This window comes from Otolemur garnettii, unplaced genomic scaffold (genome assembly GCF_000181295.1).
Source record: "Otolemur garnettii isolate 467f Iridium unplaced genomic scaffold, OtoGar3 scaffold00168, whole genome shotgun sequence".
NCBI lineage: Eukaryota > Metazoa > Chordata > Mammalia > Primates > Galagidae > Otolemur > Otolemur garnettii.
Window position 1 is genome coordinate 3,820,783 of NW_003852563.1, and position 19,966 is coordinate 3,840,748.

The 19,966-nt window shown below is 37.9% G+C and overlaps 1 protein-coding gene across 1 annotated transcript in view; it reads right to left on the reverse strand.

Moving 5' to 3' along the window:
• Window positions 1-3,498: 3,498 nt before the first annotated feature.
• The window catches only part of LOC100962107 (potassium channel subfamily K member 2-like), a 61,754-nt gene continuing 45,286 nt past the window's right edge, over window positions 3,499-19,966 (reverse strand). The window contains exon 5 of the mRNA XM_003800147.3: window positions 3,499-4,481. Coding sequence (XP_003800195.1) covers window positions 4,164-4,481 — 318 coding nt within the window. The 3' untranslated portion in view covers window positions 3,499-4,163. The remainder of the gene's footprint in view (window positions 4,482-19,966) is intronic.

Sequence of the window (19,966 nt, forward strand, 5' to 3'; positions counted from 1 at the left end):
AAAAAAAAAAATACTAATACCAGGAAAATAATAAATGGTTTTGTGAATGTAAGAAATTAGTAAAAGCTGGTGCGTGGCAAACAAACAGCACTGAGTCAAAACAGAAGAGCAGAACTGAAACTCCTGGTCCTTGAAACCAATACCTGTCCTTCCTGTCTTTCAGGAATGCATAGTTGAGGGGGGAAGTCAGGTATGGAATAAAAGATATAAACCTATGAGATGGGGGGGGGTGGGGAGAAGGGGTGGATGGAAAAAGCAGGTGGAGTTTGTGAAGCCTTCCCCTTTATTAAGAGAACCACAATAACTCAGAAGTGTCAACTAGAAGTAACCAGTTTACTCTACACTATCTTGGAACAGCCACATGAGCTATGCCAGGCCAGTTTCACTACAAAAGGACGTCTAAAGAAACGTGTGCTAAAGCAAAAATCACACGTTAATTTAATTTTTACCTTACATTATACAAAACCAAATTTATATGCACATCTTAGTAAGAAATGAAAGTCACAAAACTCATTTTTAACTAAATAGCAAAAATTTAAAAAGAGAAAGAAAGAAAAACAAAAGTTGATCCAGACCTTTAGTTCTTCTAGTTCTTAGGCATGAAAAGCCATCTCAAGTTTTCAGAATAGGTAAATTTGGGGGAGGCATTTCATCTAAAATTTCCCTAAACTCTCTTTCAACTTCTAGCTTCAAGTATCAAAAAATTCTACTGATTTTAAACATCAATTTAAAATTCTACTGATTTTAAACATCAATTTAGGCAGCATTTGTTCTTACATGTATTGTGTTCCTCCTAATTTCTAGAAGAAATAAAGCCCCAGCCGGCTTCTACTCCCTGCTGGTTTTGAAGGCCAAGGTGCACATTTTTCAATTCCCTCTGGGTTTCAGAAGTTTCACTTTTCCCTGCATTGCAAAAGTGAAATATTATTGGGGAAAAACATGTGTGACATGAACTATGTCCCAAAGTATATAGATCCAGGTAAGATACTGAAAAAACTCCAAAGAATCACTTCTAGGTGAATAAAGAGAAGTGTCCAGAATCTGTGTCTAGGATATGATTAAGGCGTTCTTGATCCTTTCTGATTCTAATATTTCTGGGTTTTGTTGTTGTTGTTTGTTTGTTTACTTTTCCCAAATATCTTTCAAGACATGGTCTAATGGAAAAAAATAAACTCACTAGAAAATTTCAGACTATGTCAAAATCCATAGCAATATTCTCTCCACGAAAAGTAAGCAGATGAAAGTTTGAGAAAGTAAAAGTGATGTCAATTGATGATAACACATATACTTTCTTGCATTTTTCCCCAAGAATAGAATGGGGAAAGCTGGGAACCAGCTTTAGGATATTTATTGACAATCAAGTTGTTTAGGAATGAATCAATAAATTTATGCAGGATGCAGACAGGATAAATGGCCCAAATATTTGGGAGTCTAAGATAGGGTGACCGGATGTCCCGCTTTTGGCGGGATAGTCCCGCTTTTTAACAATTTGTTCTGTGTCCTGTGGTGTTTTTAAAAAGTCCCGATTTTTGGAAGGAATGCACGAATGGGCGGGAGAACAGGAAGGGAATATGCAGTTTTTGGCTGCCTGTGGCTATTTCGCCAGAATATGAGTTTTATATTATTTTTGTTAATTTTATAACGTTAAACTGTAATAATAAAAAATAACTGTTGAGAAGTGATTATCGAGAACTGCTTATCAAAGTTTACATTGTCAGGCCCCGCCCTGCCCCCCCTTCCCCCCCCCGCCCCCTCTCCCGGCCATGTTGCCCCACTTTACAAATGTTAAAATATGGTCACCCTAGTCTAAGACCTAAAAGACTGGATGGCAACTGCCTTCTTCAGGGTTTCTCCTATAAGGATGTCTGCTTGTCTTTTTCTTACAACAAACATACAGATACCTGCATTCAGCATTCAAATCACTTCAGTGTCAAGACAAGGTCCTACAATGACAAACTATGTTAGGAATATATTACAATGTAACCGAAACAATCTTGAATTTATATGCTACCTCAAATACCTTATTTCAAAAATAAATTTCAGTATATTCAGTATAGATTAACAGTTGTACCAAGAAAAACACCCTGCATGTATTCCTCAGTGCATCAAAAATATTTCTTGAATATTGTGAATGAAGAAGCCATAAAAATCCCAGCATGAAAAGTGACATCCTGGATCTCTACTCAGATAGAGTAGACATACATTCTCAGATCTCTACTCAGATAGAGCGGACATACATTCTCAGCAGCAAGCAGGAGACTCAGAAAATGCTGATTTTAATTACAAACTTTATTTGTCAATACAATTCACAGTTTATACATGGTGCATTCCACCATATGAATTTTCAGAACAGTTGTTGAGGAAATGGGTGTAGCTTTCTTTCTAAAAGAGCCTGACTTTCTAAAATTTTGGTTAGAATTTTTTTAAGTTTATAAAAGTACCTTTAACAAGTTATCTGAATATTTACACTTCTAGCTTAAATTTAAATTTTGGAAAATAAGCATCTATTACTTTCTTTTCTTTTTTTTAACATCCTAGGTGTATCTTAAAGACCTTCAATCTGAATGCCGCTAATTCAGATACAGCTTCTCCACCAAACAAACAGGAAAAGAAATCAATTTTGCAATGATATGTAGGGAAATCATTTTTCTTTCTACATTTTAAAAATTATATATACAATGTACAGCAGATCTAAGTAAGAAAATAAAGAAAAGGGTAGGAACTGAAGGGACAACTTCACTTTTTCAACCTTGGAAACATCCAAATAATTATAGGACGTAAAATTAAACTAAACAGAATAATCAGCCTTTTCTATCTAAAAAAAAAAAAAAAACTCTCAAAACTCTCAAGATTTAAATTGTGCTACAACAGCTTTTTCTCTAATGTCAGAGATGAATTATGCCTCCAATCTGCATTTTTCCCCGTGCAGAGTCACAGTGATCCCAATTTCAACTTCCGCTCACACAGCCGGTCACAGCTCCAAAAGTCCACCCACAGAAGGCGAGGGCTGTGCCCACTGCTGACTGCTGTGTCACCTCCCCTCATCTGGCAAAAGCCACCCAAGGAAAGAAAATTATGTAAGTCTTTCAAACACCAAAAAGCAAATAGATGCTGGCAGTATAATGTTTATTAGCAAATACTCATAACACATTGTTTTTGTATTTTTCCCCGTATTTTTGGTAATTTTCACCCATTATTTTAAATCACCTCCAATAATACCCATTTTTAACAGTTTTCTTCTGTCAGTTCCTTTATATATATATTTATGGATTTTCTTCTTCGGCCTTTAAAAAATAGCTATTATTAAATGATAAATTCCCCAATACTGCCAGGAAAAGGGGGGAGTGTTTGGAGCAGCCAATGTTTCCAGCCTGGTCATAATGACATTGTATAATGTACCATTGGTACCTGAGTCAAATAAATACTCAGAGGGGCCATCTTTACATCTCATTTCTCTGCAGTGCCTTTAACGCTAGGCAACGCTGAGTGTTGCTTCAGTGTCCATCTAATTTGGCATCTATTTCCTTCTTCAGGCATCATCACTTCAGTCATTTTTACACACTTTTCCAGCAAGGTATGGTATTCAAACGGGAGACCTGGGGTAAAAGACTGCAGAGGTGAGCCTAGGGGTGGGGGCAGGGAAGGAGAAACCACACATTAGCTAGAGAGGTTCTGTTTCTTCATAAGATAAGGCACTGACAGAAAATTTCTTAGGTAAAAGGCTGCATAAGAATTTCTTGCCATTTACAAAAAGAAATGTTGTCATCCATAAATGGTCCATGTCTAGGCTCAGTTAGGTAGACCCTGAAAAGTTAAGGACTGATCCCTCAAAGCTACATTATTACCAAAAACAATTATAACTCAATCTGAGGCCTATGGCACATTAGGGAAGGGGGGAGAAAAACAGTCTGGGCGCAAAAAGGCATCAGACATCGCTTGTCATTCCATTGGTCAAAGAACGTGGACCCATCAACAAGCATCATCAAAAAGACAGTGCTGGCTCAGAATTCCAAATTCTCTTGATGGTAGATGACCATGATGGGTGTATCTATTTTCCCCCTTTTGAGCTCATGCACAATTTTTAAAATGCTACCAGCAACAGTCATAAAGAGCATATAGAGGTCCTCACCTATGGCTACGCCTAAGGCTCTTCAAAGAGAGGGCTATTTAATGTTCTCAATCACAGCGATCTCTTCGCCAGCACAGTGTGGTGTCAAACCATTCAGATAGATACTCTCAGTCTTCAGTAAGGGAGGCAAGACATCTCTCTCGCTGGTCAGGTGGTTCACTGACAGGGTCCTCCTACAGGGAGTCAGCTCCTGATTGTGGTTCCCAGCCAGTTCTGCCGAGAGCTTCCTCTTAATGGAGGTGGCGCGCTGGAACTTGTCGTAAATCTCCACACTCAGCCGCCTCCTGGTTTCTTTGAATTCTGCTGTGACATTGGCTGTCCACTCAGCAGCATGTGCTCTGAACTCTCCCACCTGGAACACACAAGCAGAGAAAAGATAAAGAGATATGAACACGATGGTCAATGTGTTGTGTGCTTTAGTTTCTGTTCGTTTTATTCTGGGGTTCCTAAAAGAAGACCAGAATAACCTTTTGTAATACTGGGGGTCTGAGAATTGGTGTAAGGAGGTGCATTGCACAAAGCATGATTTCATTTTGCTGTATGCAGCTATGGCTCTAAAAATCTGTGAACTGAAATTCTACAAATCAAATTAAACTTTAGAGGCTCTAATGCAATTATATTTTTGTACATGAATCCTGTCCCTGAAACTTAATACTGTAAAAAGACAGCTTTTATCATTTGTATGTAATTTCAAGAAGTATTTAAACATTGAAAAGGCAGTAAAACACAGAAGCAGCAAGGCAAAACAGTCTGAAATATGAATCCACTTGTAGAATGAGAATCTAAGACATAATTTTTCAAGAAATGTTTGCGGAATTGGTGAAGTTACTCTACTCGTGGGCTGCCAGTCCCTCAACTGCACAACAGGCATCTTCACGGTACCCAACTGACAGGGGATTGGGCTAATGTACCTCACAAAGTGAAAGATCCCAGATAATTTTTGCTATGTAGTTTTCCTTTGAGTGTTATAGACCAAAAAAATGTGCAAATTCCCAAGCGTGTGCACACCCAAGAATCTGCTAAATGATCCCAAGCCCAACTGGTATAGTCTCTGACCTCTTTGAAAATTGTGTCTGTCCAAAAAGTATAAAAATGGTCAGTTCTATGGGAAATTCTACAAGCCACTTCTTGAGTAAACAGAATTTAATAATGTAGGATATTGCCTAGAATAGTCTCATAATATGAAATGGTTATTTTCTTCTAGCCCTTCTGCTTTCAGCTTAGGGAGATCCACGGAACTCATTTCTTAAGTGACACTGGCTCTTGTTTGCCCGGCAAGCAAATAACTACAGCTCTGTTTATTTTTTTTGTTTGTTTTATTTCATTTTTTGCTTTGTTGATTTCTGTTTCAAACTTTGATGATGGTTTCTAAATTTTTATTCGTACCTCAATTATAAGAGGGGATAGATAGGCACATACATTACGACATCATTACATTCATAACCAAGTTTATGGATAACCATAGACATAAACGTATGTGTTTGGCGGTATGTGTACACAGAACACAGTGGAAACTCCAAATATTCTTGGCGGATGGCTCCACCCCTGAGCACATATACATACATATTTGAGGATCATTTACTTTTTGTTCTTAAAGTTCTTTTTATTTCCAAATTGTATTGTCCTAACAAGAAATAATTGCTTGTTCTTTGGGTCTGGCTCTCAAAAAGGCAAAGCTGGGAAAATGAAAACATTGTGGCACAAAGAATTGGCAAGATCAAGCATTCCTTAACCACTGAGGCAAGTCAGAGGAAGTTTGCAGGCAAAGTGGACTAAACTGATAGCAATTTAGCCTGGAGGGAGACACTGACTGTTCCTATAAGGGACCCTGTCCAACTGTACTTAGATACCACAGATTATTAAATGTTTAATTTGCTTTGGCGGGGACTAGGGTTCAAAAAACATAGGCAAGGCAGAATACCAGTGGTAATGAACACCAAAGCATTCAGATTTGACTCCCTACAAATTCCATACTTGCTTATAAATAAATCCCCCCATGGTTTATATTCTTTCACCGTTTACTACCCATGTCATGTCTCTGGTTTGGGGGCAACGTCTGAATTTATGGACCTAAATGATTTATCCTATTGGCTTTATTTTGGTTTCTAGCCTCTTCCCTCACAACCAGTCCTCCATGAGCAGCAAGGCTGCTGGCTTTCTTAGAACCCACCTCCCCCTTTGGTTTTTTTAATCTTAAAAAATATGTCCATATTATAAAAGTGCTAGACTTTGCTAACCAAAATTCAAATGTTAATCTATTTACATTCTAATTTTCTACCTTGAATAACAGAGAATGCAAGTTCCGTGGACACCCTCCACACCTAGCACCTGACACGCAGCAGACTTTCAATAAATACCCACTACCTGAATAACATGTCCCTGGAAATATAGGTACTGTGTCATCTCACACCTCAATGACAGTAATCACACAGAGTATGGCACTCTTGCTACCAATGAGTTTTCTTCTCTCAATAAACACTAATCTTATTTTCTTCCTCTTCCCTCTTATTATTGTTTTTGCAAAAAAAGTGTTACATTAAACACATTATTTTGCAAATAGCTTTTTCTCTCATCTAATTTTAGTTGTCTTTCCATGTCAGTAGTCATTCTATTTCATAGTTGACCCCAGCTGCACCGCACTTCCCAGGATGATGGATACAACATGATTTAATCGCTCCCCCTATTGATGGACATTTGGGTGGATTGATTTTTAAAAACCTTTTTTGCTATTAAAATTGCACTTTGGTGAGTATTCTTGTACCTACATCTCTGATAATGTGTACAAAGTATGGCTATCATGGAAACACTGAGTTAAAAGACATGAGTATTTTCAGATTTTGTAGAAGCTATGAAATTTATGTCTGATTTTATTAACAGAAATTTTATTTACCTCCAAATTTAATTCCCAGCCCCATTCAGTGTATGCCTAAGGGTAAGGTTTTTAACGTCTCTAGCCTTAATTTCTCAATTTCTCCCTAATAGAATCCTCCCTAACAGAGATGGTAAGACAATCAAACAAGACATTTTTAAAAGAGCAATGCTGAGCATGCAGGAGCACTAGGCAGATAATAATTTCCTATGATCCCACAACAGAGGCCTGTGTTAATAGTGAGAGCACTTTTTATGAAAAGTATTTATTGAGTACTGTTTTCAGATTCAGGGTTCCCAGAAGCCCCACTAATTCTTTTCGGCAAACTCAGGTGTAAACTCTGCCTTTTTGTAGCAAAAAAGTGTCTGATTATCAGCACTCACAGAGAAACTTCTTTAACTATTTTAATCATCTCTGTACTGCAATTTGAAACTTAAGTGGTCATGATGAATTAAACCACAAGGGAAGACCTTCCTTAGACGCAATCTGAATGTTCTAGAGAAGCAAGTTTTGCAAAGTCACCCTGATCTTGCAGGTTACGCTGATGACACACAAAACTTTCTGTAGAGCCAAGTGCTTCTACGAGGTAGTGACTCCTGCCAATTAGGCAAAGGCTGAACGGAAGAAAAGCTCAGACTTGTCGGAGTTCATAAACTTTCAAAATTCCTCATCTTTCATTAATCACGATCTCTGACAGAGGCCGGTATTTTTGTCCACTTTGGGGAATTTGTTTTTTCTAATTTCTCTAGAATTCCCAAGGGTGGAAAAGTAACCTCTGGAGGCCATGAGAGCTACAGAGACAACAGTTAGAAATGTGGTGGGGCAGGTGGGGATAACTGAGAGCCTGGAGGTGACCCTTTAATACAGTTCCTGTGGGTCGCAACCCACAGGTTGAGAACCGCTGCTCTATAACCACATTCTATGTGACCACAAGCACTCAGTTTAACCATTTTTGAGTTTCAGTTTCCTTATCTATAAAATAAGTACAATAACCTGTTTCACAGGAGAAATGAGTGTGACATATACATTACTCTAAGCCATGTAATGACACAGGCTTAGGATTTTGGTTTACATACACAACTGTGGTCCCATAACATTATAATAACTTATTTTTACTGTACCTTTTTATGGTATATACAAATGCCATTGTATTCCTACGGCCTACAGTACTGAGGATAGTAACCTACTGTACAGGTAGGTTTTAGCCTAGAAGTAGTATCTATACATGCAGCCTGGGTGTGTAATAGGTGCTTTTTTGTTTTCAAAGAAATTAAAAAATGTTTCCAAGAATATCACATTTATACAAGCAAATTTTTCCTGGACTAAAATATTAATGCTTGTGGTGTTCTAGGTAATTAAAATTAATCCAATGCATAAAAACATTTTTATTTCTCCACTGGGTTTGTACAAAAGTCTTTCAGCAACTTAATCAAATAGTATTTCATCATTCTATAATCAAGAAATCTAAATTACTGCAAGCAAAAATGCAGACCAAAAGGTGAGCAAAAAGAGTTCCAAAGGATCACAAAGAATGTTCTTATAGCTCCTGCACTTTACGGGAGAAAGAGGTCTTCCCTGGGCCCCCCTGTACTCTTAGCTTTCACATAATTCACAGAGCACAGCCCAAAGGAAAAAGAAAAGGAAAGAAGTGAGAGTATCATAAACCAGCACGTGCCCTTCTCGACTCTACTGGAACTGCTCTCATCCATGTCACTCAATTGTCTGTCCTTAACTTGCCTGGTGTTCACAGATGCAAACAGCACTGCTGACTGCTCTGTCCGCCCATCAGTCCTTGCCTTCGTTTTCAGTCCGCACGCTCTCATGATTGTATTCGTACTGTTCAGGCCAATTCTCCATCAACTTTGTAGGCTCATTTCCTTTTACCCTCCCTTTGACTGCTTTTGTTCCACCAGGTTCTGTTCTCATTTTCCCTGAATGATCCACATCCTTTGAATCGTTTCAATTTCCATATCTGCTGATGACTTCCAAATCCATGTTTTAGATGAAATCTCTTCTGAATTCTGTCTCTGCATAAACTATTTATTGAACCTCTTCACTTTAGATGACTCACAAGCATCTCAAACTTAACATACCCTTAAGTAAATAATTTAACTTCTCAAACTTTTTTGGTAAAAACCTTAAATGTCTTATCTCAGCATCACTAAGCACTAAATTTCCCCAGTTGAACGTCAACATTCTTCCTTGATCGTCTCTTCTTCCATCATACATCAAATCAACCCCCACTGTGGCTGGTTTACCTCTTTTCCCCTCAATTACTTCCCTTCTCTGTAGTCTTATTGCCCAAACGAAAGAGCAGTCCAGAGCTTTGTCTTATGTGTGCTACTTCAGCCGTCTCCTAACCAGACTTGCTGACTTAACTCCATCTTCCTTCAAATGTATTCTCCATACAGCAGCCAGAGTGCCCCTTACTAAACACTAATCCACCACACGCTTTCCCTGCATAAAACTGTTCAATTGATTCCTGTTTGACTTCCAAGTAAGTTCCAACTCTTTAAAGTGACTCCTGTGATCTAGGGCCTACCTAAGTTGAGCACGAATGCTGACACTATCCCTCTCTGTCCCTCAGGTCCCATGCTTGAGGGCCATCCTGAACATCTTATATGTCCTCCAAGTGCCACTCTTCCTTTTGCCTTCATTCATTTGCTACTGGTTATTCTGCTGTCCAGAAGACGGCTTCCCATTCCTTCTCAGGGATATTTCCTACTCATGCTAAGCTGCACCTTTTCATGGAGCCTCTTCCTCACCCTCTGGAAACACAGGCATCATCTCCTAGTTGTACCCATACCACTTGGCACTTCCGTAGCATTACTCAACATGACTTATTACAATTCTTTTTTTTTTTTTTTTTTTTTTGTTGAGACAGAGTCTCACTCTGTAGCCCTTGGTAGAGTGCCATGGTGTCACAGCTCAGAGCAACCTCTAACTCTTGGGCTTAAGTGATTCTCTTGCCTCAGCCTCCCAAGAAGCTGGGACTACTATGGGTGCCCACCACAATGCTAGGCTATTTTTTGTTGCAGTTGTCATTGTTACTTAGCTGGCCTAGGCTGGGTTTGAACCCACCAGCCTTGCTGTATGTGGCTGGCGCCATAATCACTGAGCTATGGGTGCCAAGCTGACTTATTACAATGCTTAGTCTAATTGCTCTTCCTGGCTTTAAGACAATAGAGAGGATATGCCTGCCACATCCTATTTGGAATTCCCAGCTTTTAGACAAGAATACATAGGGAGGATTCAGTCAGTACTTTTGTTGGGTAAGTGAGTAGGGAAACGTGTGGCAAATGAATCAATCATACTTTTGATATACAATCTGCTTCCTGGTTTACTCTGATGGGACAATTTTGTTCCTCTTAGAGAGACATGCAGCCCATGAAAAGGTAGGTTCATAGCCAAGTCTATTCATAGCAAAGGTCCGAAATATATTTCCTCAATCTAAGTTTCTAATCATTGTAGAGCCTCCTCGCCATTTTAAGATACCTATGATACCACTGTATCTTATTCTCAAAATGAAGAAGCTCATGCCTGTTGGATAGATCCTTTTGATTTGATTTCATCCCCGCTTCCCCCCCACCCCCATTTTCTTTACCAGCCCTCTGATTCTTTTCATTCCTTGCACCACTGGGCATGACAGTACCAGACGAGGTTATCTTGGAACCTGAACTTTATCTTCTTTATGGGGTACAAGCTTTAAGGTTAAAGAAGGATTGACAATATCACTTTAGGAGAATAACTAGATCTTCCTCAGCACCATGAATGCTTATTAAGCATCTGCTAGTTTTTTAAAGTATTGTCTCCCTAATAGTGGCTCCAAACCCTACTGTGCCAGGATTGTTAAAGTATCTCACATAATATCAAGAAGTCCCTTGTAATGGTAGCAACATAATTCAGACACAAGCACTTGCCATATTCCACTGTTCTTAGGACAGTTTTCCTACATTACACAAGATCAATAAAATGGCCTATGCAGGATAAAAGTTCACTATTTTAGAAGCTTGAAACTTATGAAAATTATGGTAAGCTCATTTAATTTGTAACTATAAGGAATACTTAACATTCTACTGATTCCAATCAATTATCTGGCAGATTCCCTGAAGGTGAGGATCACTGCCTTATGGCAGATTTCCTGAAGGTGAGGATCACAGCCTTATGGCAGATTTCCTGATGGTGAGGATCACTGCCTTATATCTTATCAAGTTCAACCTACCTTCCTACCCTCTCTGTACCATAGTATCTTGGACAGTGCTTCGAGTCAGCACGGATTTAACGAAATAAATTTAGTTTTCCCAACAAAATGGTAACTTAGTTTAATAACAGAGACTATGCATTCTATCTATTTTTTCTCCTCATAAAAGTACCCAGCATGGTAATTTGAATAAACTAGATTCCTGCATATGTACTGGCTGCTTAGTGAGAAATCTGTGACTGTTGACTGACACAGCCCTCTTTCTATAAAAACACACTCAGGAGCCCTCATGAATCTCATATTTGCATAAGTTCTGTGTCAGCATGTCTTGGTACAGCCTGAAAAGAAAGCAACTTACAAACCAATTTTAATTATACTAAGATATTCACATTCTTTGATAAAAGTCAATAATTCATAGACATTGATTCTTGCTAAAATTCCCAACAAAGGAAAAAGTAAGTATGTTGAACCAAATTTGAATAGCATAATCTGGAGATTGTTAAATGTCATGTAAGAAGTCAGTGTTTATGAGAAGCCAGTCACCTATAGGAACCATGTTCTACTGTTACGATGTTATACAATTGACGACAATTATACAAGAAGAGTGCATATAAGCAAGGATATTAAAAGAGCATAAAAATGGAAAATGTGGGTTTTAACAATTACCTAACGAGAATCTATTAAGTGCCAAGCCCTGGACATCGTACTGCCTTTCTTAAGGTGCTGATGTTTAGGGGAGTTTTTTTTCCTTTTAAATCGCCCCTCACAGGCTGGGCACAGAGGCTCATGCCTATAATCCTAGCACTCTGGGAGGCCGAGAAGGGTGGATTACTTGAGCTCACTTCAAGACCAGCCTGAGCAAGAGCGAGACCCCTATCTCTAAAAAATAGTGGGGCTTTGTGGTGGGTGCCTGTAGTACCAGCTACTCAGGAGGCTGAGGCAAGAGAATCACTTGAGCCCAAGAGTTTGAGGTTGCTGTGAGCTAAGCTGACACCATGGCACCCTAGCCTGGGCAAGAAAGTGAAACTGTCTCAAAAAAATATATAAATAAATAAATAAAATAAAATAAATAAAAATAAATCCCCCCTTCCTGAAGTTCCACTGTCCACACAGATGCACAGCGTATAGCTTCAGCAGCTTTGAATAAACCTGGTGACAACAGAGTTCTCCATGGGCGCTATTCATCTGCTTGATGCAACTTAAATGTGGGAATTGGACTCTAATTGCCAGTGGGAGTCTTTCTTATCCAGATATCAAACTAAAAAAGTACCTTGAAGGAGTCTCTAATTTTTAATGTGTAAAGAAAATGTAAAAATGTTTGAGACTGAGCCCCTGTTGCTGAAACCCAGCTCGCCATTGTTTACGTAAATCTCACTCATTCTACTTTCACTACACCCCTGAGTGTGATGAAGGGTAATCCTTGTCCTGATTTTTATCTTGTTTAATAATTTCATTTCTGAAAAAAAGAGTCCCCTTGTCTCTATCCCAGGTCACTGGAGTAATCATTTCTTTGTAACAGAAAGGGTAACATCATTTAAAGAGAATTTTTGGTCTTTTCAATTTGAAAAATCTAAAATGGCAGCTTTTAAATGCTATTCTTTGTCAACTACATTTCTAGGGAGATTATTTTCCTTTAAACAACTCTGCAAAATGCCAACTACACAGTATCTCCAAGAAAGAAAAGCTAATTTCTGAGGAGCAATACTTCCTAAAACCTTCTTTTGCTCTCTGATGTGATTCTGAGCCTCACCTCTGCGATGGGAGGGCATCTTCCTTCCATGACTTCTGATGAGAGACTCATGTGCAGGGCCAGTTTCATCCCTAAATGTGGAAATTTTAGGGATGCCAGAATTCTTTAACAAGAGAGCAATCATACTTTCTTTCTCTCAAAGCCTCTTCCATCAGTCATTTCCTTTAAATCACTGCTTCCCCATTCTCACCTGAAGTACAAGGCCCTTTGTCGTCTGCAGGCCTACAATCTGGTCTTCCCTCTTTTCTGGCTACAGAGCTTATCTTGACTTATCTAAATTTTACATTTTAATTGTGTTATTGTCCCTTCTCTGATAATCCTCACCTAAGTAGGAATAAGTTTCACTTGTTAAAGCTAAGCCAGTTTCTGTCCTGGAGTCAGCTCTGGATGAGAAATTTCTATCGGAAACTCTGTAAGGGTTTTCCAGTTGCCAATGGCCAACTCAATTGCTGGATGAGACTTGTAAGAGTTTGACTTTTCTTTTTAAAAAGAAGATCCTATTTACCTGCAGGTAAAATAATTATTTTTGATGTGCATAGAGTAACACAGACAGAGAACCTTTTCCCTAATTGATGTCTTTAAAAGAATCTGAAGTAAAGCCAGAAAATTTAAGATTGTATGATGATCACTTAGTTATTTTCTTCACTACGAATAGAGCTAAAGAGATCTTCCTTGTCTTTGACCAGTGCTTTTTCCTGTCCCTTTTCACAGTGATCTTTCAATTTACCTTTCTCAGTGCTCAGATGCTTATATACCTTCATGCTCTGGGGAAAGTTAAATATTATAAGCAAATAGCTGAGGTGAAAACATCCCTCTGGTTAAATTTGTAAAAATAATTAGAAACCTACTTTGCATTCCAATTTCAGAAGTTGCCTAGATTATAATTCCTAACAATTATCATTAATTCATTTTCTGATATATTGACATTTCATTGTATTGTTGAACTGTACTATTAAAAAGAACAATTCAAATGATTCTTTTTACCAACCAGGTTAAAAAGAAAAAAGAAACCCTAAAAGGATCACTTAAGTATCACTTTGTCTTGACAGAATGGTACATGATGTTTTTCTCTAGTTTTCAGGAAAGTGTATGTAATATTCATAAATTTTCCTTAGCCTAAACTGCATTTTTTAGTGAGCAATGGCTCCACTACTTAATACCACACATAATATGTAATTGTGTAATGTGTAAGTACAAGATAATAAAGATAATGCCAAGAAAATACTAATACCAAAATTGATGACACTATTTTAAATAATATCGTTCTTTTAAAAATTTTAAAGTATCTCATATGATGTTAACCGCCTTAATGATGACATGAGGCTGAAAAGTCAGACATCGCTGTGTTATGGGATAAACTCAACTTATTGTTGTCATCACATCACCGAACACCCTTGAAATTCTCTCCACGGGTCTGGGGGTATTGAAGTTTCTTTAATGATCCATTTTATAGAACTCATCCAACTAATATAACATCTCATTGTGTTGTAATGACAGACATATTGAAATACACAAAATAAGATAAAATAATTTATGTATTTTTATCTAGTACACAATTGTTATGGTATTGAGTTATAGTAACTAGGTATAGTTGACCCTTGAACAACACAGGTTTGAATTGAGTGGGTCCAGTCACACACAAGTTTTCCTTCTGCCTCTGCCATCCCCAAGACAGGAAGACCAACCCCTCTTCTTCCTCCCCTCCCTCAATAAGATGAAGATTTATGATGATCTACTTCCGTTTAATATAGCAAATCTATTTATCTTCCTCATGATTTTCTTAATAATATTTTCTTTTCTTTCATTTATTTTTCTGTGAGAATATAGTATATAGCACATATAACCTATAAAATATGGTCCATTTACTCTTTATGTCATTAGTAAGGATTCTGGTCAACCATTAGCCTATGGGGGAGTCAAAACTGTATGCAGATTCTTGACTGTGCAGGTGTTTGATACCCATGACCCTTGTGTTTTTCAAGGGTCAACTATATTTGTTTAAAGTCAGGACCAAGTAGAAACTCCACAAATACTATTATTGGATATGTTTGTTGTTCAAGTTGTTGAAGGTGTGCAAAAAATGCCAAGTCAAAAGTAATAACTGAATGAGGGAGTGGTCTAAAACCTTAAAGTCATTTGCCATAAAATGTACTGATTATAGATTTAACAAGATGAAAACATTTAATGATGTTTCAAAACTCAGGAAACTTAGATTCAATAATTGTTTATCTATAAGAAAGGGGCATTTTCTGTTCATTACAGTTTATTTTGATTCTTAATTTAATAATTATCATGTTTGGAAAAGGTAACTCACGCCGATACGTAGATCCAAATGAGAGATGTACATCTTTGATTTTGTCTCTTAGAGTGCTAAGATTACAGGTGTGAGCAATGGCTCCTGGCCAGTGGTCAAGATTTCAAACCTTCTCCACTCTCCTCGAACCCCCCACTGTGTCTCACCCTTTCTCCTCATAAGCCTACAACTGGCCCACCCACCTCCCTTTATCCTCTGTCCCCTCCTTGCTTTGTTAATTCACCAGGGAAAGAGAAGGTCAGTCAGTAACTTGCTCCCCCACCCCAGACAGGCAGCCTACCACATTCTCACCATCTCTATCAGCAACAAGGAAGGGCTGGCTCTGCTTCTGTCCCAAGCAAACCTGCCTGCCTGCTGTCACTGTCATCCCTTCTCCACAGATCAGATCATCCCTTTTCTGTCCTTGATCTTCAGTGTATCACACTTCAATTCAAAGCTGCTTTCATCTCTGTTGTTAAAACAAACAAATTCCACTTCTCCACCACTAACTGCTGGTCTCTCCTCTCATAAAAACTCACAGCAGAGCTTTTCTAAACAATGATCTGTACACCCTTTGCCCATTTTTTTTTTCTCTTCCCACTTATTCTTTATCTTCCTGCTCCTGGATGGAAATCTTCTCCTGAGTTTGCCCTGACCTCTGCACTGATCCACCTGGGAGGCATTTTTCCCTGGGAGTCTCCTTCATTGACTCTGCAGTAGCATTCAAGGCAACTGAACTTTCAATCCTTTTTTAAAAAGTGGTTTCTCCCAGTTTTAATGACAACGCTCTCCTGGTTTTCCTTCTATCTCTTTGGATATTAGTTCTTAGTCAACTTTGTTGGCTGATCTTCCACTAACCAGGATATTCAACTCTCAGTCCTAAACTTTCTCTTCCTGTCTCTTCTGTTCTGTGAAGCAGAATTAAAATTTACTACAACAAATAATGGAACATAAAAACTATATTGCTTTTATTAATTTTTAATGAGACCGAAACATTTTTGGTATAATAAGTATAGTTAAAGTATTTGAAACTATTTCATAGTCATCATTTAACATTTGTATTTTTACCCATATTTTAAATATATATCTAATATGTCAGTACAGGACCACAGTTGCACACCTATGTAACTTACAAATAAGCATGCATATAGTGCAGGTACATTGTCAAAATTTCTTACTAAAAACAATTAGACAATAAAAATATGGGATCACTGGACAAAAGAAATGGATTGATGGGAGGTGAGGAGGGAAGAAGGATGTGCAGTTAGGATACCTCCATGGTGGATAGGCAGACAAGATTGGTAGTTTTGGAGATGGAAAGGCAGGCATCACAGTGCTGGCATTAAGACAAGAGAACATGAGAAAGCATTTATAAGTGCTTTGGTCATAGTGTCACTGGAATTTATAATGCATAAGTCACAGAGGGAAAGAGGAAGAAAGTATCAAAAATGACTGCAAGAATTTTAGCATGAGCCACTGGCTGAAGGCCAGAAGACATTTACAGAGAACAGTAAAGTAAGAGTAGGATATTGTGGGGGTGGAATGTAAGGATCCCATGCATATTTATATAAAGTTTAAGGTGCTAAATACCTGGGTTTTATAAAGTGTTCCCCTTCACAGCAGCTCCTGCCATCACCTTGGGGGACTCAAATTCTATGGGAATGACACATCCAGCTTTCAGAGCACTTTAACCTTTGCTGTAGGTCAGTACCTACTTGTGTGTCCACATCTGTGCCTCATCTCTGACCATAACTCTAATCTCTCTGGCTGCTTTACTCTCCTATTGCTCTTATCCTATACTGTGACTGTGCTGAGTCTTGCAGAGAGTTGGGCCATTGATGCCCAACTAATCAAGTGGTCCCCTTTTGATTCTTTCTTTCCATGAAGCATCATCTCTATGGTCTTCCAGCCCCCCATATATTTCCTCTTTTCTCAAATACTATTTGTGTATAAACCTCTACTATACCCCTGTACATGTAACTTGTCTCCTGGATTATGTCTATTATGTTTCCCATTAGACCTGGGTCACCAAGGGCTGTCTTATTCAAACCTGTCATTCTCCATCACCAGTTTCAGTGTCTGAAACATATTGGCTGCCCAACAGGACTTTAAAATGCTTGAATTCTGCCAATAAAATTCACTGCTTTTCCTTCATACTTTTTACCTTAAACCTATGATGATACTTAAACATATCAATGTTCAAAAATCCAGTGCCATAGATAAACTAAAAGGGATTACTTTACAATTGAAAGCCATGAAATCTAGTTTATATTCATTAAATGTAAGCTTATTGGAAATTCTATTCCCAGCAGTGGCAGATATGTATTTTTTTTTTCTATAAAAGTCAAGAGAAGAAATTATTTAGGCTTCCTGGGCTAAACCCGTCTCTGATGAAAAGCATCACCAGAATCAGTGTCACTGCCAGTTATAGATGAGCAGCTGGAGAGCTTAGGAGTGTGAAAAGGAAGATGAGAAGTGAGAAAAGAACAAGTCTTCATTTTGTGGTTTTTTGGTTGCTATTGTTTTTAGAGGTTAATGCATGAATTTCTGAATCTATGATATGCTCATCAGCTTAAAATATCTTTGTCATACTTAACCTTTACATAATGGAATGCAGGAGAACATATTCAATGGAGTCTAAGCAGATCGAGGAAAATTATTTTTTCAGCTTCTTTTTCAGAGGAGACAGTATTTCCAGTAATTTCTCTTAAGAATAAACTCTCTTGTGTATAATTGCATGGGTGTGGGTGGTCGAAATTTACAGATATCCTCTGGAATAAGAAATGATCCAGGTATGCCTGTTCACTTGGACACAATGGATAAAATTCAGAGGCAGCAAAAGAAATGAGAACCCCCAAAGATATTTTACAAGCATTGCTTTAGATTGGGGAAGAAGTAAGTACTGTGAATTTACATACTTATTTCACTGGGGCGGGGGGTTGTCTTTTACTCTTCTTAAGACCTTGAAAGGATACCAAGGAAAGACATTACAATTTCTAGGAGGAAAAATGCAATCTAAAATGCAATAGTATAGAAGCAGATTTTTTGAAGACAGGCTACTGCCAGAAATCTTGGTCTTAGCCTGTAGCTGTGCTGTCCACATCAGAGCTACAGTGTTGTGGCTACCAGCCACCACAAATGTGGCCAGTTTGAACTGAGATATATTCTAAGTGCAAAATCCACAGCAGATTTTGAAAACATGTCATAAAAAAACATAAACTAATACTTTTCACATTATTCAATATTTACATGCCAAAATGATATTAGTTTGGATATGTTATTGAGTTAAATAAAATATATATTCTTACAACTAATTTCACCTGTTATTTTTTTGCCAAGACTACTGGCCAATTTAAAATTACATATTTAGCTTGCATTTCTGTCCCTACTGGGAATAGAAATATAATATTCTATATATCACATATATAGTAGATAATTATAGGTAACATTTATATTATATATTGTTATGTATAATGTCACGATAATAAATACCATATATTAATATATAGTATTATTTATTGTATTGACAATCTATACTATATATTTATTTTATATATAATAATAAAATATTAATATATATTCAATGTTTGTGGTTATTTTATGAAATACTGGTCCACAGGATGTCCTTTCAACACCGTCTTTAAATTGAACTATAATTTAAAGTGAGCCACACTTGAGTTGCCAGTAGACAACTGCCATCTAGTTGCTGGAGACCTTTTTAACTCTCCCACTTCAGAGTAGGTGCTGACTTGGATAATTGGTTTTGAACTCTTGACCTGGGCCAATCACCTGAGAACCCTCCAACATGGTACCCTGGTTGTGTTATAGTGGGAAGGTTTGATTTTTCTCTTCCAGTTGTTGCCTGCAGGGGGCAGGGTGTCTTAGTTGCTTGTATTTCTCCACAGCTGAGACTTCAACCCAGAGTCAGTGATTCACTAGGATTGTACAGATACTAGCTGAATACAAGACAGTCACCTAGCCCAACCACACCAAGCAGGTCCCCAGAGTTACAGGCTGTAGTACTGTATGGGTCCTTTGCAAAGATGTAGGGGAAAAGCTGAAGTTACCAGTCCCAGCTCTTTGGCAAAGAGCTAGTTAATCATTACTCCAGGAACCTCCAATCCATTTTCACCTTACCTGGTCATCTAGCCAAACGGTGAAAAGTAATCATGGGGAAAAATTCTGGCAACATGAATAATCAGAGTAGATCAACTCCCTCAAGGAATGACAAGGCAGACACACCAGAAGATCCCATTCATAAATAGCTGAGATGACAGCAATAGAGTTTAGAATTTGGATGGCAAAAAAGATTAACAGAATGGAAGTAAAGTTGAAATTAGAAATTCTAGGAATAATTCAAAAGTTGAATGAAATAGTTCAAAAGAATTCAATGAATTCAAAGACAAAATCACCAAAGATTTTGACACATTGAGATAAGAACTTGAAGCCCTCAAAGATCTGAGAAATACAGCAGAATCCCTCAGTAATAGAATGGTGCAGGCAGACAAAAGGATTCTGACATTGAAGACAAAGCTTTTGAATAATCCCAAATGCTCAAAGAGGAAGAGAAGTAGAGAGCAAAAATGGATCATTCTCTCAGAGAGCTGTGGGACAATTCAATTTCTGAAGGCAATGAGGTTGTTTCAAAAGGACAGATAATTGAGGAGAACTTCCCAACAATGGCAAGAGACTCTAAAATTCAGATCGCAGACAGTTTCAGAACC